The 25,945-nt window shown below is 36.8% G+C and overlaps 1 protein-coding gene across 3 annotated transcripts; it reads right to left on the bottom strand.

Moving 5' to 3' along the window:
• Nucleotides 1-3,102: 3,102 nt before the first annotated feature.
• Nucleotides 3,103-22,126, bottom strand: LOC107309358 (prostatic acid phosphatase-like). Of its 3 annotated transcripts, none has more exons than XM_032442386.1 (11): nucleotides 22,015-22,126; nucleotides 17,701-17,796; nucleotides 16,428-16,514; nucleotides 15,434-15,586; nucleotides 12,670-12,768; nucleotides 11,214-11,318; nucleotides 10,318-10,450; nucleotides 9,679-9,761; nucleotides 7,521-7,627; nucleotides 6,806-6,975; nucleotides 3,103-5,928 (listed from the first exon to the last, which is right to left on the bottom strand). In XM_032442386.1, exons 3-11 carry the CDS (start codon nucleotides 16,506-16,508, stop codon nucleotides 5,810-5,812), a joined length of 1,050 nt encoding a protein of 349 aa, XP_032298277.1. In that variant the 5' UTR covers nucleotides 16,509-16,514; nucleotides 17,701-17,796; nucleotides 22,015-22,126; the 3' UTR covers nucleotides 3,103-5,809. The 3 variants fall into 3 exon arrangements, with proteins under 3 accessions (XP_032298277.1, XP_015709563.1, XP_032298276.1); XM_015854077.2 differs by having other exon boundaries at nucleotides 21,877-22,083; XM_032442385.1 differs by lacking the exons at nucleotides 17,701-17,796; nucleotides 22,015-22,126 and having other exon boundaries at nucleotides 16,324-16,438.
• Nucleotides 22,127-25,945: the final 3,819 nt, after the last annotated feature.

Here is a 25,945-nt window from a genome sequence, read left to right as displayed (position 1 = left end):
GATATTTGGTCTCTCACTCAAACAGTCAAAACCTATTGTCACAGAGCTTCACATGAGTTTTTGTGGTTTCACTGGTAACAAATATACTCAGCTCTGCATCTCAAAGGAGAAAGATATGTCATTAGAAAATGAAACATTCAGGAAGAGTCATATTACACATAAAGTGACAGCTACTTTTTACAGGTATAGAAGAATGTTTAGAACTCTTAGTCTGCTTTTGATAATGTAAGCTTTGGCTATGGAAATTAGCATTTTCTTCAGGTGTACTTGTCTGAAGCATCAAGTAAATGGTTATGAAATACTTGTACTCACTGTATGCTTGCCTGCAGTTCTGCAGAAAATGGGATTCTTCTTAATGCTCAAGTGAGACAGTCATTAATGAAAGTAGCAATTCATGATGGAGATTGGTCTTTGCACAAGACTGGTATTCAAATCATAGTGAAACATCAACCAACCAAACAGACCAACAAAAGCAGCTACAACTCAGCTAATGGATTTTTACAATATTGATATTCCTAAGTGCATGATCAGAAACAAGGAGAAAATAATTAGTAGAAGCTTTGTTCAAGTGTGGTCTTTATAATGAAGAATTGAAGGGAGAAAAAAACAATTTGGTCTCCTATTTATGACCGGATAGTTTTGATGGTTAAAGCATGCAAGAACAAGCTAAGGCAGCTCATATTGTTCACTACAGTTTAATGTACCTCTCCTTCATCCTACCAGTAGTACAGAGGTGAGAACAAATAGCCATACAAAAAAAGACAACTTGATAACTGTGCTGTGGAATGGCTACCCATCACTCTTACAGCTTAATATATTCTGTCTTTGCCAACTCCTTCCAAACAGTAAAGTGATAATTAGCCTTTTATTTGTTAGAGAGGAATTTTCATGTACTTACTTAAATGGTCTTAACTTACAGACAGAAGGATTTTTGATCTAGATCTTCCTTTACCAAGAAAAGAAGAGTCCTTATCTTTGTTTCTTATGCATAAGTCGATTGACACAGCACTCTTCTGCCAGCCTATTACAGAGGTTTAAAACTTATGAAAAATAAGTAGTCTTCAGATCTGATTCAGCTCTTGCTGCTTCCTGGGAGTCAGCCAGAAGAATCTCTTGGAACTGAAAGAATTGAGAAGCCCAGCTTCCAAGTACTGGAAATGTCTTCAGCTCAGTAGCTGTATGAGCTACTCCAGTGGGATTACAGAATTTTACTAGCCTGCCTGGAATTATTGATCAAAATGCTATTGTGATTAGTATTTTGTCCTCCACGGAAAACAGAGGTCATACCTTACCTATGTGTAACTTAAGTTACAGCACGAATAATAAGTTTTTGAGTCCCTATATCCTTTCCATCCTCATCTTACTAAAGAAAAGGCTTTATGGTTGCGCTGCATCATATAACCATTCTTTTTAGTAGTATTGTAGTATCTTAGGTTAGATATTAGGAGGAAGTTTTTCACAGAGGGTAGTGACGCACTGGAACAGGTTGCCCAAGGAGGTTGTGGATGCCTCATCCCTGGAGGCATTCAAGGCCAGCCTGGATGTGGCTCTGGGCAGCCTGGTCTGCTGGTTGGCAACCCTTCGCATAGCAAGGGGGTTGAAACCAGATGATCACTGGGGTCCTTTTCAGCCCAGGCCATTCCATGATTCTATGATTGATGAACTAGCAAAATTGCTGTATCTCTTGAAATAAGGGCTCCCTATAGGAAGAAGACAAGAATTTTACCTGCCATAATGGGGACACAGAGTTGTTACTGATTTTGACATGGATGTCTCAGGTTTTTTTTAATAGATCACTGGTACCTCAATCTGCAGGAAGGATGGATTTGGCAGTGCATTTTAAGTCTTGGGAGAGGAAGTAGTGGCATTCCTCTACTTAAAAAGAAATTACAGAAATTGGCATGACTGGACTTCAGATGTATTTTTTTTTTTAGCTGCCTTTCCATGTTGTATCTGAACTTCCAGGTGAGGTCTTGCAGGCTTTGCCAGTGCTAAAATCACTTCAGGAATGAAGCTGCTGTGTCATAGAAGAGACCTTGCAGTGTTATTGTTCAAGTGATATCCTGTTATTTCAGTAACAATTCGTGGTTTTTTTGGTGGTGATGGTGGTTTGTGGGGTTTTTTTGTTTCTTTATTTTTTGGGGGTTATTAACACTTAGCAACTTATGGTGAAGAAGCATTGTCATATAAATAAATAGAACTATTCCTTTGTAGGTAAATGTCCACCTTTCATCCCTAACTTTCCTTACAAGAAATGCTTTAAGGTGTAAATACTTTCAGCCATTTCAGGCCAATAGTGCAATCCTATGCAGCATTGCCGACATCACCTTAACATGGATTTATAAAGGGCAAGTTCATAAGTCTAAGAATAAGCCAGCCTTTGCCTTCATCATTTACTCTATTCAGATTCAATGTCTGTAAATATTTCTTTTTCACTGAGTGGAATTTTTAGCCTTTTTTTTGTTTGTGGAGGAGAATGTAGAAACATAACCTTTATCATTTGGGATTTGAACTGAAATAATGATGTTTTGAAGATCATTATATATATATAATTATGCATATATATTTTAATACAATGTAACTGTTTTCTGTTTCTTACCATACTGAAGAAAATGTGTTTAATGAGAATAGTGACCTTAGGATCAAGTGTCCCTACGTTATGCATACGAATGAACTCAAATGCCTTTGAGTGAGCTGGTATTGCTTAATCCAAATAGCTATACTGTTCTGTCCTAATGTGTACAATATTTAGAACTCCAAATAAACAAGTTCCAGAACAAATCAATTCAGTACGAGAAGGGTGTTGCTGACAGAGCTGGAAAGTGCTGTGTAAGCACTGCTGTCTGCCACACACTCCAGGAAACCCTGCCGCAGAGCTGCTAGTTGCTACCATAATTATAGCAGAGGCAGATGATGTCACTGCTAGAGGGCAAATGAAAGAGCTTGATGTCATCAACGTTAGCATTATTATGCCAAAGCATCAGTGCTTTAGAAGTCTGTTCTTACAGAAGGAGCAACTCTAAGCGTTCGCTTTTGTTTGAAAATTATAGACGTGCTGAAAGCTCCATTGCTTTTCACCCAAATACAATTACAAACACATCATTTCTTTAACATAGTTTATTTCAGTGCTACAAATTACTTGGAGACAAGATATTTTCTAATCACAGTCAATGGATTCTGCTGAGCAAATTGTAGATATAGGTGAAAAAATGACAAAATGCCATGAGCTTATCTAATGAAAACTTTTACTCCACCTGGCTTTAAACAAGGCAAAGGTTCTTTACTAAAACTGAGATTTGGGACCTAGGCTACTAATGCATTGCATCCTTATTGTAACTTCATTAATTCTGAAGTTACATCTGAATCTGTTCATTACATTCTGTGTTACTTGAATTCACTGGATTCTTTCTAAAAGTAGACAGGCATTTCCAGATATGACTTTTTGTTAATAAAGCAGGTTTTCCTACAGTAAAATTCTGACAGCATCTGCTTTGACCAAAATTACCTCATCTCTTAAAATCATTTGAAACAGCTTATGCTTGAGTAGCATCAATGACAAATATGTCTCAGACACTTCACATTTTACTTTCTACCTGTGCGTGCTTCTTTTTCTAAGAATCAGTGCCAGAAAAACATGCTCCATTCTGCTTCCTGTAAAGTGCAACTGACTGACAGTGCGATCTCTTGAAAACAGTTCTTGCTGCAGTTTATCAGTCAATGATATATCTTCATTTGTCAAGTATCTGACTGCTGTTGGTAAAAAAACAACAAAAACAACCATATCCAGTCTGTCCTTAAGTGAGTGTCAGTAGCTCTGTGGTCATGGAAATAGAGCTCAGCATCTGATAGTCAGTAAGAATACATAGCCAGGATAAGTTTTGCTGTTTGAGCTGAGCTCCACCTTACTATGAGTCTACTGCTAACAGACCAGGTTAGGCTTGTTTTGTAGAGCTGCTCTAACACTTTTGATTACCATATAAACAATGAAGTGTTTGCAATGAGGGTCAGAACAACTAGTTAAAATCTCAAGCTTGTACATACAAAACATCTGATTTACTGATAGCTTTATTTTGTTTGTTTGCTTGTTTGTTTGAGAACTTTACCCTGAGCTGTTATACAACAAAAGATCTTTACCATGGAGGAATCAAACCCATCACTTGATTACAACTGTTTCCTAAAATGGATGAAATGGAAATGTCAGAGACAGTAGTAAAAGCTTTTTACCAAGCGGAAATATTTCTTCAAAAGGTGAATACCGCTGCAGGAAAAAACAGTGATGCTTGGAAAGCCCTATATTCCCACAGGTTCTTGTAATTTTGCTTGATTTCTGCTATTTAATATTCATACATCGAATTACATCATTTTTTAAATATGTCTGTTGATGTAATACTAAGGGTCAGTTTCTGTAGATCAAGCTTCTGTGCTCCAAATTGCAGCACACAGATGTGTGTTAAAGTCAGTCTAGAAACAGTGCATCAACATAGATATGATTCTATATTTGACCTAAGCAGCTCCGTCTCAGCTTTTTCTAGACTTGTGCACCTCAGTGAAACTCAACTTGAGCACACCACTGCTTACTGTTTCTGTCAGGCTGAACTTGCTGTTGGCACTTGTCTGTATAAATGTCATCAATTTTCAAAAGGGCTTCTTCATGGTAATGTAATGCGCAGTATCCTCTGCAGGACTGCAGGATGGAAGTCTTGATTCAGCCCTTGAAACATATGACAATAAGCACTATTTCATACAACAATTATCAGTGCTTATAATAGTAGTTTCTGATACTAGAGAGCAATTATGGTAACAGATTCCCTACCACTAGAAGCTTACAATCTAAACAAATAAAATATATTTCACAGAAGAGATCAATATACAAAAAGCAGAATTGTCTTCTTTCTTCCAGTGCATGTATTGCTGACTTAAGGGATTTTGAGCAGGACAAGAAGTTCTTATAAATTAAAACAATGAGAAAAGCAGTAGCTGGAGGAAGCACAACTGAAAGAACTAAAATTGTATCAGTGTCCTGAAGCTGGACAGGATACAGATCCATCAGAGGTGTAGGGCAAAGCGTCATCCATAAATGGGAGCTCAGAAAAATAGGAAGGGAATGTAGTCACAGAAAATAGAGTTCAGTGTATTTACTTATCTGTATTAGTGAATCTGTGGACACTGACAAAGATCCTTTTGTACTAAGTTGTTGCTTGATGCTTGTTTTTTGTGACAGTCCCCGAGATTTCTACAAATTTCTGGGAGAGCTGTAGTAGTATAACTCCTTTAAAAACAGGCAGCAGGCTTTAATTAGCTGGAGGCCAAGCTGAAAACCCATGCATGGATTTGCATGAGTAAATGCAAAAAATACTATGTCCAAGTGCTGGTATGAATATTTTTCACACAGTAATTGCAGCTTCTGCTCACTGAAAACATTTTCTTGTGCAGAGTCAAAATAGTTGTTTATAAGTAAAAAAGATATTATAGTTTGTAATTTTTGAAAAAAGACTTATTGAGCAGGAGAAGGGAGAAGCAGAGGGCAATAGTACTCCTTCACCCTAGAGGATGGCTTGATAATGTTTAGTAGTAGTGAAAAACCTAAAGGTAGAAACTGAAGTAATTCTCTCTTTCTACCAGTGTTTATTCTTAACAATAATTTTCTACAGTGTTTCTCACTGTAGATACTCAGTCTTTTAGGACCGAGGCCACTGATACCTCAGCTCTTCAGGTTTGTTGGAATATGCTTTGGAGATAATATTTGGCCAGAGCAATTTAAAGAATTGCCTGATGTTTAACCGCTCACTTTTATTTCTTCACCTCTCTTTTAAATGTCTTGGTAATTGTTTTTGTGCCTGCAGCGTCCATAGTGATAAAGGAGATAGAGTAGAATAACATTTAAAATGAACAACAAGCCAACAGCAACATTAAATCCAATATAGATATCTGTAAAGAAAAAAAAATAGAGAAGAATGTTAAGGAGAGACATACATGTATGTCATCTTAGATACAGAGATAACAGTCTAATGAAAAGTATGTACAATGGAAATATTTCCATAGTTGAACTTTCACATTTGTATCAGGTCCATGGTCTGCATTACATCTAAGTATGAAAACATACACTTTAATCCTGAAAACACACACACAGTTTCCTGCGAATGGCCAGATGTTACTTCTAGGCTTTCACAGGGTTTCATCAGGAATCAGCAAAACACTGAATAAATGCAGGAAGGGAGAAATACACTGTGACTAATGGAAAGTGACATTTGGTGCCTTGCCCTCCTGGAAATAACATTCAGGGAGGAATAAAGAAATTTGGCAAAGGTTATCAGCTGTCAGCTGCTGGTAGTTCAAGAAAAATATTTGCTCTGTCTGCATAGATCAACTGCACTGGATGTGTACAGTGAAGGCTAAGGTATCATAGTACATAAGCCAGAAATTCAGATGCATAAACATTACTGTGCACGTGCAAGCCATTTATGTTTTACATCTGCAGAAGCTCTGATGAATCTAACATACACAGGACTCCTTGCATAGCACCTATATGACTTTCTGTTGTTTATTTGCAGCAATGGGAGCTCCCCTTTGGGCCGTGATCTGAGGTGGCTCCATGTGTGAATGTGCTATTAATAGCACTGCCTTCAGACTGTTGAAAAAGTCTATTCTTTACAACCTTAGAGAAATTTATTTTAATCTACTTTCTTCATTCATAGTAAAGCTGGTCCACATCTATTAAAGGGAGACCAAAGGTACAAATTTTGTGGCCATTGATACAATTTCTGCTTCCACATCTTATGCAGAAAATACAGTGCTGTTACACTACCTTTCATTTTGTCTTTATTCCCACATTCTTTTGACCAATTTTCAGTAATTATAGGAGAAACTAATTCAGCAAACTTCTCAAGTGGGCAGGAAGAGGTGCATCCTGGCAGAGTGAGTAGGTAAGGATCCACTGAAGTGTCGTTCCGATAATGCATTTCAATGCTATACTGCCTGATTAATGAAATTGAAAAAAGATTTTTTAAACTGTTCTTAAATAAAAGATTTCTGACAAGCAGAATGTTGCAAACAGATTTTAGCATCCTACTCTAGAACCCATTACTCAAGAATGGAGGTTTTCTAAGAGACATATGAAAGACAGTTTTCCAAAGACAGTTACCACACAGATCACCAGTCAGATCAAAAGGTCCTTCTGAAGCCTTTTGTCTCTTCTAAACCCTCTGGTTTACTTGGGATTTGTGAGATAATTGGGAGATGTTGCTACCTTTTGAACAGGTAAGTTTGATTTACTACTTACTTCCACTTGATAAGGACTGTTTTCTTCTTCTGGCCTATAAAAGCACACAGATATATGCATATCCAACAAATGTGATTTTTTTCCATTTTAATGTAATATTGTGCCTGTTTTGGCTACTTAGTGAAATATCAGTTAAAGCAAATTTGTATCCCCTCAGAGCATTTGAGAGAAAATGAGTTGCAGGAAGAGGGAACCAACTTCTAAATACTTTGTCTTCTTACATAGAGAAGAGGATGCTTACCCACTGTCATCTTGGTAGAGTTCAAAAAACTGGCAAGCAGCATATGGTGGCAGCTTTCCATTGAAAATATTGAGAGCAATCTGGATGGCCCCAATTGTGGTGTCATGCTATTGGGGAGAAAACAACAACAACACAAAACAAACAAACAAACAAAAAACCAACCAACAAAAAACATTATTGAAATTTAGTTATATCAGTGACCATTTATAGAGAAGAATGAGAAGAGACTAGAGAGGGGAGAGAAATCCAGATAAAATAAAACTGTGTAAATTTGACTGTAAGAATGCATTCAGAGTATTCATTATCAGGCAAAATGTTAATGGACTACCTCAGGCAGCAGTGCCCATTTCCAAAAAGGTACCACAGTATGTATATGACATCTTCTGGCAATACTTTTTTGAGAGGAAATAATGAGGGAAAGCATGATCTGGTCTGAGAAATAAATCAGTTTTTCCAGGGCATTTTGCTATCCCTTCCTTCCAAATGAATTTTGTTTCCAAGAACAGATTAAGGCTGTATGTGATAGTATACCTCAAGTTAAATTCCAATTCCATTTCAAGTTAAAATCCAAGTCCTTTCAAAGGTATTACACAAAATAGTTGCACACAAAAATTGTTTCTCCTCATCTTTATATACACTCAGAACTTCTTAAACTGCTGTTTCTTCTGTTTTGACTTACACAATAAAATCTCACTTTTGCTTCTATTTTTGACAGAATCAGTTAACCTCAATCATCCACCTGCAGTCTCTTCCTCTCCCTATTACCTCTTCTCTATATTATAATCCTTCTTCTCTATGTTATAGTCTAACTTCTGCATCTTAATTATTATGCAAGATCTTGAACTTCTTAGAGTGATCGTTTTCAAAAATAAGAGTATGTATTAAGATATAAATATTAGAGTATATATAAAAATTATATAAAAATAAGAGTATATATAACTGGAATGGACTGCCCAGGGAGGTGGTGGAGTCACTGTCCCTGGGGGTGTTCAAGGAAAGACTGGATGATGTGTTGAGTGGGAGCTATTGGTAATAGGTGAATGGTTGGACTGGATGATCTTTTAGGTCTTTTCCAACTTTGGTGATTCTATGATTCTATATGGTCCCAAATCTTTAAAGCAGCATTGAAAATTCTGGATGCATATTGTACTTCCTTCTCAAAAAGAATAGAGTAGATCTAGAAAATGCACAGAAAAGGCAACCAGAAAAACTTACGGTGTTGTGCAGCTTCTAAATAAGGAAAGATTAAATACTGGGAAGCAGTTAGGGAAAGGAAAAGTGGAAGAAATGAGACAGAAAATAGTATGCTTGTAAGTGAAGCAGAAAAAGTGAATAAAGAATGTCTGTTCTCCTTTAGCCACAATAGAAATGCTAGGAGGGAGTTAAATCAGTACTGAGTTTTAAAAAATAAATAAATATGGAAGTACTTCTTTTTTCTTTTAACACACAAGTTTAGAAGTCATTGCCACAGGGTGTTGCAGATGCCAAAAGCTAAATGAATTTTAAAAGCAATTAGATAAATTGATGGAAAGATGTCTGTTGAGAGTTATTAAAAGCAGAGACAAAGATTCTGACTCAGGAAGTCCATAAACCACAGTTTGTTGAGAGGTTGCATCAGGGAAAGCATCACCCCATGCTGGTATTATTCTCACATTCTTCCCTGCTGCTGCACACAGGATAATGTATGAGCTAAGTGGACCTTGATCTGACCCAAAAGGCCCTTTTTGTCCTCTAAAATAAAATTAATTGGAATTTAAAAAATAAAAAATAAATTAAAAAAAAGAATATTCAATGTACTATCCCTTTCTAAGAAGAGGAAGTGTTTGAAAGCACAGCTGGAGTTCTGCTGTGTATAAACATCTCTGGGTAAGGAATACTTAAGGCAAGATACAACTTATGAAAACCACAGCAAAAACTGCAGGAAAAAAATGATATAACACGCAGATATTTTTACTATGTATGGTTTGATAGAAACAGGTGTGAGCTTTGTCCTGCTATATTCTGATACTGCCCTGGGTTCAGTTTATTAGCTGAATTGGATTGTGTAACTGGACTGTGTATATTTACTCATTTAACTTACGTGGAGACTGATTATTCTCTTTCAGAACTTTTTACTAGTGAAATCATAGAAATATTTATTAAAAGTGAGGCTACTTACTGCAGAGTAGACCTCCATTTTTCTTTCTTTTGAAGAATTAGCAGCTTGCTTAATACTATTTAAAATAGTATTCACAAGGACACCTTAAAAAGAGAGGAAAGGGAGAGGAAAATGAAGATATAACATTTGCATAGAACCAAAAAAGTAAAGGGCTTTGAGTGTCAAACAGAACACATCTACTCAGATCTCATACTCATTTTTTAGCACATCCCAAGTTCACAACTAGTGAGAAAACAGAGCAAAAGAAAGTTAAGTATATCATTCATCATCCAGGCCAACTGAAGTGACTGAATTTACAGAAATCAGCTAGAATGATCCTTAGAATTATGGCCAATGACCCTTCCAGCTTTGTTGTGCCGAGATCTCCATTCTTTTTTATCTCTTTGGAGTGATGCAATAATGTTGGCTGCATTAGCCACTTCCTCTCTAGATGCTGAAGAAATATTTTTAACTGTTTAATTCCCACAAGTCACCCAGTATCAATTCTTGATTTTATCAAAGCTCTTTTGTACTCCTTATCCAAACCAGAGCTAATCCAAAGCCAGTAGAACAAGTATAATTTTTCACAAGTAAAGCAACAGGATGTTCTATGTTGTTACGAGCATTGTCTTATCAGAGAATGAAGCATTTTTTATTTACCTCCTTGTAGTCGTGATTTCTCTTCTGTTTTATAAACTCCAAATATTGATAATAAGGCCAATTCTGCCAGTTTTTCCATCTTGTCCACTGTATCTTTGGTGGCCCATACAGGTAGAGAGTAATTGTGAATACTCTAGTGAGAAAGGAAAGCAATGTTTTATTTTTTATTATATTCCCATCTTTCTATTGCCTAGCCTCACATTACTATGTTTGGACTCTCTGAGGCTGAAGAAATCTCTGAGGAAATTTTTGTCCGTTATAGTTTTATTCATCAGTGTTCCATGAAATACGCTCTGTGAAAATAGGGATCAACCTGAACAGGAAGAGAGGAATCATCTGCATTGAGATAATCTCTTGTGAGGCACCATGTATTATTACTGTAACAGTACTACTTTTTTATTTTGTTAGTGTGACAAATTGCAGACATGTGTCTTACCCTGTGATTAATTCTTTGATTATGTGATTACCCTCATCCTCTCCTCTATTAGTGGCCCTTCGGGTTATAATCTAGCTCCAGATTACCCTGCCTTTTCCATTCTGTGGTTCTATCACATCACTGGTCACTTACAGACAAGTGTCAATCTACTGTTATGTAACAGTGATTGTATCTTACAGTACAGAATTGTCCCATGCTTAGGACCAGTCTGACTCTGTTCACTGCAGTGATCAGTTGCAGCAATCTTATATATGAAGACAACAGTTTTGAAAGTTATAAGCCATGTTCTTAGGGTATTTTGTTACCAGTACACTAAATTAGGATTTAGATTCAAAGTTAAAAAAATAAGCAAATTCAGGAGAGAGGGCAATTCTTTTCTAAGGAACCACATTTACATTGTTTAATTGAAACATATCTTGGAGTTATTTTCTTCCTATAACCCTTATTGCATCATTATTACCTCACAGTACAGTGTATCGTACGTATTCCAGAGCTGGAAATTGTCCAGTATTTTAAGGTGGTTTAGTTCAAGTCCTGTGTTAACTGCCATTGTTTGTATAAAATCCTGGGGGGGAAAAAAAAGTGAGTATGCCACAAATACTCAATACATATAGAACATACATTCATACAGATTCACTAGTGTCCAACCTGACAACACACAAATGTTTGATTTTACACACGTGGAATCCTTATAAAGGAATATTCTGGTTGAAGTTTTCAATTTTTAATGATTTTGATGTGCTGATTTCTATTTCACACATTGGTTTTTGCCCAGCTTTACTAGGGATGTCTGCTATTCTTGATGCTACTTTCTTTTCTTCTGACTGCTCCAGGAGGCTACCTCCACCTCCACAAGCCTTCAGAAGTAAAGAAGAAGGTGGCACTTAAGACAAAGGAAGATGAGCAAAAAAGGATGAAGGGAAAATGGAAGATTTAAAAAACAACAAAACACACAGAAAAAAACAGAGGCAAATACTCAGGATGAGGAAAAAAGAAGCCGAGGAGGAAACTAGATTTTCCTTCACCTATTGAAAGGAGGCTGAGGATCCTCCTTTCTGTGGAGTAATAGGCTCACAACACTTTCCAAAAGGATTCTTACTGTTTGTGATAAGACATAAGAATAAAGGGACTGGATAATATTCCTTATTTTTATGTTGCCTGTTTCATGCTGGTAGATGAGAGAGGACTGCAATGAAGTTTTAATTCACCTCACTGGCAGGTGAATGAGTCTGCCTAGGGTTGCTGAGCTAGCAGAAATTTAGATGAAAGCAAAGAAAAATAGAAAATATTGGGTTTAGCCCAACAAGCATAGACAGGAAGCCTGAAGTGACTTAGAGAGAATGTCAGGATATGGGAAACAAAAGATCCCTGCTTCATTTGTGCATTAGTGCTATTACGAAGTGCATGAGCACAGCACTGACACCAATGACCACAATCCAGAGCATTTTCTGCATGAATCAAATATATTATCTGTATATCCACAGTCTTCTGCAGCACTGGAATGGGAAATTCTGTATCAGTGACTGTGAAGTTTTGTATCTGATTAAAAATGTAGGTCCATCATAAGATGGACATAAAATGCATCTCTGAGAGAAATTTACACAACTCAGTGTTTGCCTGATTGGGCTTGCTTTAGTTCTTTGTTACCATAGAATGATTTGGTCTGAAAGGGACCTTAAAGACCACTTAGTTCCACTCCCCATGGGCAGACACCTCTCACTAGACCAGGCTGCCTAAAGTCCCATCCAACGTGATCTTGAACTCTTCCAGGGATGGTGCAACTACAGCTTCTCTGGGCAGCCTGTTCCAGTGCCTCATCACCCTCTTAGCAAAGAACGTCTTCCTAACGTCTAAGCAAAACTTTCTGTTTTAAAGTGCTTTTTCTTATTTTTCATTTCCACTTCATTTAGACTTACCATATATGGTTGTATTCTACTTTGAAATTCACTAGATGTTTGGGTTTCCTTCTGAAGTTTATCAAAACGAGGACAGTCACGCAGAGGAAAATGCAGCTTCTGAAACAAGAGAAGCAAAACAAAATAGTTTTAGAACAATTAACACATCTCTAGTTTGTCTGTTGCTGAGATTTCTGATGTAACATTTGTGATATAAGTTCATTCTGTAACTGTTTGTTTGGGTGCATTGTTTATGAATTCTTGAACAGAGGAAGTGGACTTGCGGCCATGATTGCTGGATTTCCATCAGTTTAACCAATTTTGTCAGGAAGCAGTTACATGTGTGTCAGATGATTGCTTTTGGAAATGGATCAGAGTTCATAACCAGGAATTTTAAAAAGCTACCATTTCCCTCTTAATTTCTGTATCCCAGGAAATGCTGCTTGACTCCAACTAGGATTGAAATCTGAATTATCTCTCAGTCTACACATGCTGCTTTCAGATTTTGGGAGATAAGTACTGCATTATGGTAAGCATTTTAAGTAACTACTTAATGGACAGAACTTGAAATGTGAGTGACAAATAAACTGTGCTCCTGAAATATCAAAAAACGTGAGTCTAATAGCTCTGTTCTTTTTTTGGGGGTCATGGTTTCATATTTAATAAACCCAATTCTATGAATTATGAGGTTATAGTTATAGTAGATGTTTGATCTGAACCATGTATATCCATCAAACTGTGTGCTGATAATTAAATATATGCTTTATGCCAGTTTCAGAAGTACCTAATCCAGACAATAACAAATGAGGTCTGCCAGCAAAAAATTACAGCGAGCAAAATAAACTTGTGCTGATTCAGCAATTTATGCCACATCACTAGAGCATTTTAGACCCAGCAGTAATATTATCCTGCAACAATACAAACTGTGTAATGGAACTTATTTAACATACAGTGGAAAAATTCTCTGTATAGAGGCTCTTAGTAAAAGCCATTAAATTTGAATATTTATTGCCTATGCAGGACAGAAAGAAGAACTGCTCTGCCATTTGATGAACAATAACAGACTGCATGTAGAGGGCTTCTCTTTTTGTTTTGTAAACATGAGGCTTTGCAGTAGTCACCAACTGGCAGTAGCACATTTTCAGTTGGACACATTTCCATGGGGGCATTTTCTCTGTAATAGCAGCACACTTGAGGTTGAAGGCTCAAAGCTGCAAAATGAAGCTGGGGAATGTTGCTTAATTACACAATAACAAATGTTTTTTTCTGTATGGCTTAATTATCCCCCTCTAGGTCTTATTAATAAAGTCACACTTTTTGGCCTCATTAAACAGAGCTCAATGCTGTTGCATGTCAGGTCTTGGTAGATCTCAGTGGCTGAAAAATAAACTGTGACTAGGTCATTGCTTTTTTTTTTTTCTTCTTTTTTTCCCCCAGGATTGTACTTGGCCTTCATTTCCTATTTTGTGTTGCTTGGGGCTTGAAAACACTGTCAAATGTCTGTCTGGCTTGGCAAGGCAACAATGGTTGGTTTTGTTGTTTTTTTCAGGTGGTTTGCAGAGTCTGACTCAGAGAGGTTTCATCACACACAGGGAAACATCAATACCCATTCCTGAAGCAGCTTCAGAAGCGAGGGGGCATCAGACCATCCTATGGATGAGCTTGCATCCTCCAAACAACTCACGGCACTGCACTGTGATACCCCTAGATACCCCTAAGGACTATGAGGTTTTATACATATTTTATACATATACTCTTGCCATTCTGATGCTTTTACCATCCTGTGGCTTGAGAACTTCCCCTGGTATTCCTCATTTAAATAACAGAGACAATATTCTTTTTTATTTAGGAATATAGGCAGATTTCAAGCTGAACTGCATTGTGCCCAATCCATTTTATGGAAACCCCTTCTCCTTGTAGCTGCTTTCAAGCACAGCTTTAAAATGGCTGAATGCCAGTGGGAAGACAGATGCATCCCATCCCTGCTGAAAGTCTGTATTCTGATGTTGGTGACTGAACAGGCAGTTATTTTAGGTCTTTTGAACACATTTCCTTAAAGTCAACTTCTATCCTCAAAGGCAGAACAAAATTAACCTTCCTGCTGTTAGATTTAATAACTTTTCTTTTCTTACACAATCTTTGTCACAGGTGCCAGTGACACTAAGATCTAAACCTAATTCAGCCAGGAAGAGCTGTTTACAGCCAAACTTCTATAAGACCAATCATTCAGGTGGGACTGCTCTTACTACAGACTGTAAGGGAAATGCTAGTTTCATTAAGTGTTTGTACAGCATAAATTGACCTTTGTCTGTAATTAGAGTGCCTAAGTGCTACTAGAACAGGAAAGTAATAATTTAGAGGTCGTTATAGTGGCTGATGTAAATCCCATTCTTTACATAAACTAAGACTGAACTTGCTAAAGAGGGGAATTCCATCTGCCTGATTGATATTCAGGAAAGCACTTGCTCTCTATGTTGTTTTAGGGCAGCTTCCTTGTGATACTGTCCAAAAATGTCCTTTTGAGAAGAAATATTGGAGCTTGAAGAAAATGTGTGTGGTTGACAGATCAGGTATTCTGCAACTACAGAGTGAGGATTTTCATGCAGCTATTACAACTTGAATTATAATATGCTTGTCAGTCAGTAGCTATGGTTGATGTTTTCTCTTAGATTGAACTCAAAGAGAATGTAAAATGTTTGTTATAGCATTCAAAAAACAAACAAAAAACAAAAAAATCCTCTGAGAAATTCTAAGGCATTACAGGAAGCGTCCAGACAATACTTACCAGATCTGCTGATTTTGTCACAACATGAACAGGAATTGGTTGCCAGAGGAGGTCAGGGTTCCAAATTTGACTGCTAGTTGGTGGAAAGAGGCCAGAAAGGTATGACTGGGCACTCATAATGGTGCGGTCATAATCTGTACTTCGTATATAGAACTGAGGATAAAATGGCAAAGAGTTAGTAAATAAATGGAAACAACTAAGAAAAGAAGAAGCTTAACTCATCAAGCCTGGCTTCATGTTTTTCAGTCCTGTTTTTGCCTGGAGTCAGAGCACTGAAACCATAACGCAGCTTTCAAAGGCTCTACTATATTTGCATAAACAAGATTGCAGTGCACCTTTCACTTTGGAATCTAACCTTCCAACTGAACTAAAAGGAACGAGAAAAGGTGTTTTAAAAGAATAAAGCTTTGTTTTCTGAGGTTCGGGGTTACATCAATATGATCCATCTGCTGTAATTCAAGGATGAAGATACTTTTAATCATAGTGGTTAATAAAACTTCTCTCAGAAGCATGGCAAAGCTACGGTCTTTTATACTTTCCCATCATTGCATCCCTCAGTCAGTTCACCAAAATGGCAGCACTGTTTCCCCTTGATGGGTCTGTGCTATGTGACAAGCACATTCTAACAACTTTGAGACTTCTTGTTCACAGGATGACACGTGAGCATGGCTCATCACATTACTAGATATAGATTCATCTTTAAGCAGAGCAGAAAAATATTAGGTCACTATGGATAAATATCCAATTTATTAGATGGTGTGGAGCTGTACAGTCCTGGAAAACTGGGTAGTGGAAGACACAAACTAAACGCAGAAGCCTAAATTTAAAGTCTTGACTCCATGTTTTTACCTTGACATAAAGTCTGACTATCAAAGGAGTTCTTCTATTACCTGGATTTTGCATTACTGAAAGAAATACGATGATGTCCTTTTTATATAAAGTCCAAAGGTCTGCTATTCCAGATAACTGTCCTACAGAGAGTTCTGCTTTATACCTCTTTCCGGTTGTATGTGCTGTTCAAAAAGTTGGAATATCTTTTCCTCGTGTACTGTCCAAGTTCAAAGAGCTGCTGCATTCCAGTCTGTCAGGCAAGCATACAGATGACAATTAGATTAATGTGACTGTAGAATGTTAAATTTGTTTCTTTTCTATTTTCTTTTTTCTTCAGCTCTGTAAATGCTCTTGGGGTTAATAATAACACTGTAAAGAATGCCTGTTAATGACATCTGAAAAAGAAAGACTGATAACATTGTATTCACTATTGTCATTGCTATGCTATTTGATCAACCTGATTAATTTGTGGCTTACATTACATATCTTTAATAATTGTTTTCCCATCTTTGGTTTGGTACAACTGCAGTTATCTTCCACTGCACGCCCTGTTTTCTATTATTCATTTCAAATGCTATGAGCAGAACATTAACTTTTAGCTGCCAGAGAAGTACATTCTTATTATTGTTGATAAAAAGATAATAAAATAGAAAAAAAGCTCCCCCTAAAATCTATGCCAAAGCACAACTTTTTTTTATTTTTCATTATATCATAAGCTACTTGCAGGGAGATCATAATGTGTTCTTTGACTGCCTGAATTTCATGAATCTTTCAAGTCTCCCTTCAAATAATAAATGCTGAATTGTCCCTGATTCATGCCTCTGCATCATGATGACACATGCATCAGAATGCATTGGCCTTTCTTTGCTCCAGATTTGCATATGCTAAATACAGTTAAGGAGCTAAGGCTTGATGTTAAGGTGCCAGAGCTAAAGTAGGTTCAGCATATCCTACTGAAGCCCTGGGCTCAAAGCAGTCTCATTAGAAGACACATTGTCCCCAGAAGCAGCTTTCTCCTGCAAGACTTCACTTTTTTTGTAGGTGTTAGTAAAATTATAAAATACAGATTAATCACACAACCTGGTGTGCACATATAATTAATTTATCCTAATATAAAACACTGGGTATAGCACCCGGTGTTCAATGCTCATTAGAAGTTCAGCAATATTAGATCATGGATAATCTTTAAACTTGTCGTTTGCTTGAAGGAAGACACTCTATCACAAAGTGGTTTCTGTGTAAGCTATGATGAACAAGACTTCAGTTCAACAGAAGCTGGATGAATAAGTTTCCACAAACATTTATGAATTATTGGGTATTGCTAATAGCGACTATCAGTATTTGGTATTTTGCTGATGTTTGCAGAGTACACATCAAATTGTGGCCACTTCCTATATTTGTAGCATATGTATGTGCTACTGATAACATTAACATACCTTGGTAAGTTGTCCAAATCCCTGGGGCCATTCACTTTCTTTGTGTAAATCAGTTGGAAAGTTTACAACAGGTGATCGGTCACCATGTCGGAAAACCTAATAAAATTCATATTAACAAATCAAATTAATTACTGCTAGCATTCTATTCTTCCCTGACTAGAGGACAATCATACAATTTTACTTCCAGTGACATTTTTCAAATACAAATATTGGAGAGTAAGCAGCAACCTAGTCCAATAGGATTAGAGTACATTCTTTACATGGAAAAATATATACTCTATATAGGAGTTCAGTGGGCATGATCCTGATTATTCTTTCATTTAGGAATTAGAAATCTAGTGACCCAAAATGCCAGTGCCCAGATTATAGCTGTAGCTAGGCACGCATACAAGAAATTGGACTGAATTTTGGACACTTGGCCACTCTAAATTTAAAAACAATCCTGATGTGCTCATATGAGTATTTAATTACTTCGGCACCACACTTTAAATTTTAGTGACTACTTTTTTCATAGTGGTACCTTCCAGGTACACTGTCTTACGTTTAATTTCATGCTCATACCTCAATGTAAAGAAGTAAAAGTTTATCAATTGTACTGTTAGCTTACTTAATATTTACTGCTATTTTTAAATGTATTTATGAGAATATTTAAGAAAGTATCTAGATTTTTTTTTTTTTCCTGTTAATTTCAGTGACAGCAAAGGGTTTGGTTGCTTTGGTATCCTGGACATTCAAGCATGGTGAGTATTAGTGTGATATTTGCAGTCATATGATTTGTATATCAAGAAACTTCAAGTGAGCCTTTTAGTCACTGTGAAAGTGTGGTGTATCTGTTCATAAAGTGACATTTGTTCCATAATAACACACTGATACAGAGATACATACCTTGATTACAATTAGTACTCAACATTGCCTAACTAAGCCACATCGTTCTTCCCACACATCAAAGAGATGAGTTTGTTTGCCACTCCCACTGGAGTGGTATATATATTTTCAAAATAAACTAAAGAAGTGTGGTTTAATGTTTAATTACAACCTTTTTTTTTTTTTTTTTTTTTTTAGCAATGTGCACAAAACAGCTAGAGCAGGTACTACAGAGTTAGAAAATACTATCCTTTAAAAGAATATATAATTGGATTTCCCCATGTGTTCAAGTTCTCTATAGTAGACATGAAGATTTACTGGAGTATTAGAAACCATTGGAACCATACATAAAACTGCTTATTGTTTTTTGGCATTTGCTAGTTGAACTTCACTGAAAATGTGGTCAACCTGACATAAATACTGTTCATTAAACCAAGAAGTCATTTTTTTACTAGCATAAACAAAATATTTGACTAATATTGAATTGATGAGCTTCAAAAAAGGATAATTCTGAGTTGAAGTGTAGCAAAATAGTTCATAAAATATTCTTAAATATTTTATCTCTGTATGCAATTTTTATCAGCATCTCTGTATGGCTCTTTATATGACTTCAGACAGTTCTCAAAATCAACAGATGCAGTTACCAACTCCCTCTCCTTCAACACTATTGCAGCTTGAAGCTGATTTGATGTTTGGGTTCTCCCATTCTGTCTTTACAGCACTTCAGATCAAAATGGCTCAGACTTTGGCCAGCACTTGCTCCTATTGTTGTCAGATGAAAGATCGTGTTGAAGAAAAACTAGGGTAGGGGCAAGCTGAGATTATGGCACATATATGTGTATAAAACATCTTCATTCAAAAATGTCATTAATTACAGTGCATAATGTGGCTCTGAGTAATAGTGAGCCTCATATGGACATTTTTATTGAGAGACTCAACTTCAAACAAGATTTCTTACATTGCAGCTAGCAGTAAGAAGGTAAAAAACAGGGGATCCATGGAACCAGTCATGCCACCAGTCCATCATAGGTGCAGAAATACTAAGCATGTTCAGTCAAGATTTCATATGGCTCATGGTGATTAAATAGATAACATCCTTAGTCAGCACATCCTGTTCTGAGAAAAAGCATGATGAAATCATATCACCTCAAAAACCACACCTCTTTGTGTAGATGATAGGTGAAATGAGTGCCTATCTGGAGTCAGAAGTTACAAATCAGAACTTCTTTACAGAGACAGTAAATGAGTATTGCATTTCTACTTGGATACCTGATGGCCCTAGATAGTTCCTATTTCCTTCTCTTACGTCTATGTTAGTGCCTAAGAATTATTGTTAGGGTTAATATCTACATGTAAGGAGGAAATCTAAAACAGCATTTTGACAAATTGGCTGGTATTACAGCTTTTCACCACAAAACACTTGTGGCTAATAATTAAAACACCCCAAGTCAGCGCAAAGATGGAAGATACAAGGAGAGAGCAGTTCACCTTCAGCTTGAATCTGGAAGTGAGCAAAAGGGAACTTGTCTGGTTCCACCCTCCCTAGCAGATGTATTTTATGTTGTGCAATTCCGCTGAGAAAGTTCTTAAAAGTAATTATGACACTTTTTTTACAATACAGTAATACTCTTAGGTGACTACACAGCAACTTCCAGAGAATACAGCTGGAAAATGGCCACTGAATTAACTCAGAAATGGCCACTGAATTAACTCAGAAAGGTGCAGACTTTCATCGACTGCAGCCCGACTGTCATTTTATCCCATTATGTCAATGAAATGTTCTGGGGCCAATTTCTATTAATATCTCTTTCTGTTTCTGCTAGTAATTCTGATCACATGTGAATTCAAACTGTGAATTTAGAAGGCAAAATTCTACTGAACACACAGAAACCATGCCTTGAGAAAGGAGGTATATGCTGATAATAAGACTGGATCTATTGTAGCTTTTCAGGTAGATCGGTCAGTCTAAGGAAAAGTGTCAGGGATAAAATGAAGACATTTAAAATTAAATATACAAATTTTAACATTAGTTCTGATAATTTACTTCATAAATAGATACAGTTCTATCTTATTATTTCTTTTTTTTTTCTTTTTTTTTTCTTTTTTTTCTTTATTTCTTTTAGGTAGGTGTGGAAGATAGCTGCATAGGTGTGATAAAGAAGCTGATTTAGGACAGGAAGGATCGTATCTCCGTAATGGTGAGCCTTTCCTGCAACTATTTTTTCTTTCAGTACCACTGCTTGTTAGCACACAGTAACAGCTGCAATTCTGTAAAAGCCTCATTCTCTTCAGAGAGTTAATTCTCCAGAGCATGTTAACAGCCTGAATTCACCCCTGCATCTAGCTAGTTCTCCATTTCACCACTGAAACATTTAAGGGTACTGCTATATACAGAACATTACTGGAATTAGTAAGAGTTGAGTTCCTGCCTTCTTTAGGGTCTGAAACAGCAACAAGGCTTAGCAGGAGTAGAAACTGGTTTTTCTGGTGCACTCTGGCCTCTCTCCAATTGGCACATCTACATAAACCAACCAATATAGAAGGGTGGAAAAATATCTTAAAATTCCTATTTATATATGTAAATTCCAATCCCCAAAACTTTGTGTTGAAAATATCACTTTAAACCAACTATACTTAATCAGTATACCTCTCCCTACTAAAGAAAGCCCCAAACAGTTAGAATGAAAAGGGTTGTGATGCAACCTTCACCGTCCAAATTACTTTATTGTATAAATCTCTCATTTACTTTAGCTATGGATGAAACTGATGCTGAAGTACCGTCCAGTTACTTTAAAAAGAGCAGTAAACCAGCAAAATACATTTACAGTCTGTTTTTAAAATAACTACAGTTAACACAACACCCATCTCAAATATCTACATAAAATGCCCTTTTCTGTTTTAGTACTCTACTATCCTGATTCAGTTGTTCACTGTCATGGTGACTTCTATTTTGCAATTTCAGAGCCATCAAAAGCTTCATCTTCCAAGCACAATGAAGGTAGGCCACAATCACCAGGTCTGACTATGCAACAGGTAAAGTAGGCTTCAGATCTCTGCACCCCCATGCACTATGCCTCTACCACAAAGTGACATGGTTTAGTTATACTGAAAAAAATACTAGTAATTAGGAGGTGAAAATTCTTATAGCTAGAGGCATTCTTATCTTAAGGAGTCTTTAAATTTAGTAAGAAAAAAGAAAGTTGTATTGTTAAGTTTAAAGAGAGGCTAAAGAACTGCACACCTGGTTTGATTTGACAGACATACCAAATTCCCTGCATTTCCCACAGTTAAATAGAAAACAAATCCACTCACTGCAACCACGAACTTCAGTTCTTTTTCTGCAGTTGCTGGCTGAAGCAGAATGAAGGTAACATGAAAAGCAAAACATAGAATCCAACATGGGTTGGGCAGCCGTATCACTCCCATCCTGGCAGCAGATGAAAACAGTACCTGGAGCTCCTGCAGCTGCTCGGGCTTAACAGCCAGGATAGGAGGCTGGACTTCAAAAGGGGTGGAACTGAGGCTGGTGAATTTCAAATCCAGGAGGAATGTTGTGTGACTACGCAACAAACCCCATCACTCTTTGTTTTCAAATTACTGTTTACATTCCATTTAATCAAGTCATAATTCATTTCCTTTTTGTCAGTGACGTTTTTCTCTTTTGGAGCTTAAGGATGAGGCTGAAATACGAGGAGTTGCTGGGCATTTATAATGTTCCAACCTCCCTGTTCTATTTCTACTTCTTAGGGCTTTGAATTTTTACCGGTGATAGCACAGCCACAAGGATGAACTCAGAACCAAGAAAGAGCCAGGCAACACTGTTTTCTCTTTTCTGTCCCATTAATCCTCTTTTCCACGTCCCTACCTACCCTTTTTCTCTCCTTGTCTACGTTGTCACCGCAAAATCAGAATAATTATTTTAAAGAAGACTTCACCTATCACATAAATAGTTAAGTAAGTCTTAGAGAAACTACATTCTTCAACCTGTTTCCTCAGCAGTTTATTTGCTCTTTGAGTGTGTTGTTTTTCTTTTCCATTGTGCCAAATTCATTTTTTGGCCTTAGTTCCCAAAGAAATTTCTCATGAGCAGGCCCTGGAGCTCACATTTTTATTGTTACTAATTTAGGAACATCATTTTTGACGCTCAGTGGCTTTGAGCAGATTGCTCAGCTTGTCTCTCCTGAATTCCTCTCTATAAAACAAGACTAAGAATGACATTAGTTCTAGACACACAGCTTTTTGAAGCAAACAAACTACAGTTTGTAGAGACCTATAAATAGTTCCATAAATGTTGAAAGTTAAAATCATCCATGTATTGTCTGAGTTATACCATTCCTGTCATTCTCAAATCAGTCTCGGAGTCTTCTGTTGAGCTCTCTGGAGTCATATTTTCACTTCAACAGGTACTTTATCATTTACCAGAATATCTGTCCTTAGGGCCCTAAACTACACTAAGCCTAAAGTAAGTGCTCTCTTCTCTGAATTGTGTGACTGGCTTTAAGTGTCCATTTCCCTTGATGGAAGGGAGGAGGACTACAGCCCCCAGACTTCCCCATCTCCTTCTCTCTATCCATACCCAATTTTCAGCACTCACTTGAACTTCTATTTCTGTCCAATGTTTTGTCCCTGTCATCTTTGGTCTCTCCTGGTGTGATGGTGCCTATGCAGGAAATAGGCAAGAATGTCATTCATACTTGAATACTGATTACTTCACCTTCCTGAAAATAAATATAAGATGATCGCCTACAGCATTATTTAAGAATGCTGTCAAAAAAAGGCACTTTCTTTAGAATATTTTAACACCTCAAAATTCAACATAGGATGCCCTAATTTTTCATCTGTATAGATTTTTCAGTAGTTGGATCCTAAACATTTTGGATCAGTGACTCCTTGGTTTTCAGAAGTTTTTCTCATCCATTGTAAACCCTTGCCAGGAAATTCATAACTCATGAGTTTCATAAGGTTTACTGTTTCATTGTGTTCCTGTGATGAGTGACTGTGGCCAATGAAGGTGAGCAGCCATAACCCGAGAATCTTATTATTACAGAAACCATATGATAGCTTCACTTTAGAAATAAACAAATATATATATATATATATTTGTGGTGTTGGATGGCATAATTCAGGAAATGATACAGAACAATACAGAATAGCTGTATTTTGTAGAAAGTCTTTGCTGACAATGCTTTAAACATCACATTTCAACATGAAATCAAGCATATGATAAAGTTTTTCTTTGTGTGGCATCATTTTTCCTTTTAGCATATTTATTTTGCTAGTGGATGTATTAGCAGAAATATCACCAGAAAATGGGCACCATATCCTAAGAAAAATCATTGCACATTACAAAATGAAAAAAAGAGCCTCTTTTCTGTGCAGTGGTTTTAAAGACGGGGTCCTTCAGGCAATCTGTAAGTATGTATTTCATTTGTAAATTTAGTTACTTGTCTTGTATTTTAATTCCAGTTTGGGATATAGGCAGACTTCCATTCTTACTGTGCTTTAGACAGCTTCAAAATAAAACTTTAAAAATTATTCTGAAGTTAGTCATTAAAATTGTCCAAGCATCATAATGTAAATGGAGTCAAACTATTTGTATAATCTATATGCTAATTTGGCTCCATGGCATATATTATAATTATTAAATTATGGTATTTAGTGAAATTGGCTTGAGCACAATTGTCTGTTTTAAAAGTACATATCTGTCTTGAAGGCCTGCTGAAGCACAGCTAGAGTGGCTTTGAAGCAGACTGGTTGCAAAAGAACTCATTCTTTAATATACTTTAATGTACTTTATATTGTATTTATAATGTACATATACTTTAATGTACCTTAGGTAACTGCTTCTAGTGTAGAACAGCCCAGGCATGCACTAGGTGGAAGTTGTTGCATTGGAGACAGACAGATAGGAAACTGCTCCCTGCATCCAGGGATCAGTATATGTTAGATGTTTAATGTTTCTCCACAGAAGTTGGAATGCTCAATTCATTGTTACTAGGTCGTGTAGCAGGGAATTAAACATGGTCCAATGATGTAATGGAAAAGGAGGACCTTCTGTCATAGTTTTGCAAGTAGCTGGCTCAGCTGGGATGCACATCCATAGCTGAAGGGAAGTGCTGGATCCAGGTGGCAGATCCATGTTCCCCCATCCCGGGACAAAAGTGTGTGACAGAAGAAAGGTGTTTACATGGTTCTGAAAGTTTTGAGAGGTGGATTTGGATAAGGAAGGGGAGGAGGAACTATGAACTGTAGGCTAAAGAGACTTGTTCAGGTCTGGGAAGCCAGCAAGAAGATTACCATTGCCTTTGGTGGGAAAAGCATGAGTCCCCCTTTACAGCTCTTGATCTTCCACTCAAAAACATCTGGCAAATAAAACACTGAAAACAGCTTAAGCTGACACAGCTTCAGAAAAAGAAGTAGGAACAAGTACAAAATAGAAGAAAAGGTGCCTAGAAATTTGTTTTTAGAATCCAAGGCTATGATCTTGTAACTATGGGGTCTTACATTTTCCTCTCTCATTGGTTTTCTTTGGCTTTTTAAAAAAAATATTATTGCTGTTGTTGTTGTTAAAGGAAGTGTGATGGTCAGCTTTGGCCAGGTGTGTTGGCTTTGTGATGAATCAGAGTTCACACTAACTCTTCTGTGAGAGTGGCCAGATCTGGGAAGGCTCTCTGCCAGCATCTGCTATGGACACTGAGGCAATATGGAAAAAAAACAAAACTTGCTCTTCTTTGAGTTGGGAAGCAGCTACAACTGGCTGTGCCAATCTGTTAGAAAATGTTTATATCCTTATCTACTTGCTGCATCTAAAAGGATATAAAAGATGTTGCCTTTTTTCACTAGAGGCAGTCATTTATTTTTATTTGTATTTTTTTGAACCTGTTTGCTATGAAATCTAACTGCAATTCTTCCTAAACTGCTTTGTATGGAAGCTTAGAAAGCACAGGAATCATTGCTTGGGCCTTGCTGAGCAGAGAACAGGCTTTAACAGTGAGAATTCTGAAACTTAAGATTCTTATTAGAGGGAAAAGAGACCTTTTTATTTTATTTTTTTATTCTTTTGTAGCTTATTACCTGCTTATGCTGTAGTTCTAAGAGTGGACATACATTTTCAAGTCCAAAGAAAGGAATGGCAAAATTGTATTTCATTTTCATCTGTTACACTCTCTCTCTTTGAAATGACCTGTGGGCAAAAAGCTTCATATATCCTCTGTAAGGAAATAAAAACAATCCCAGTTTTTCAGGCAAAGAAGTGTCCACTATTGTCAAAAGTTTGTACTGTCAAAAGATGATTCCAATCCAGTGTTTGTAGTAATGCCACAAACTGCTTTTGCAATAGGAGTATTAGAAAATAAAACTAATGAATTATTGCCCAGCACAC

This window comes from Coturnix japonica, chromosome 2 (genome assembly GCF_001577835.2).
Source record: "Coturnix japonica isolate 7356 chromosome 2, Coturnix japonica 2.1, whole genome shotgun sequence".
NCBI lineage: Eukaryota > Metazoa > Chordata > Aves > Galliformes > Phasianidae > Coturnix > Coturnix japonica.
Note: the sequence above shows the minus strand (reverse complement) of the source record. Positions and strands in the feature narration are given on the sequence as shown.

Coding starts and splice junctions, on each gene's coding strand:
- LOC107309358 (XM_015854077.2), bottom strand. CDS start 21,990: ATGGGAGTGATACGGCTGCCCAACCCATGTTGGATTCTATGTTTTGCT. Junction 12,769..15,433: donor TGACAAAATCAGCAGATCTG/GTAAGTATTGTC, acceptor CTCTTGTTTCAG/AAGCTGCATTTTCCTCTGCG. Junction 10,451..11,213: donor ACGATACACTGTACTGTGAG/GTAATAATGATG, acceptor CTTTCTCACTAG/AGTATTCACAATTACTCTCT.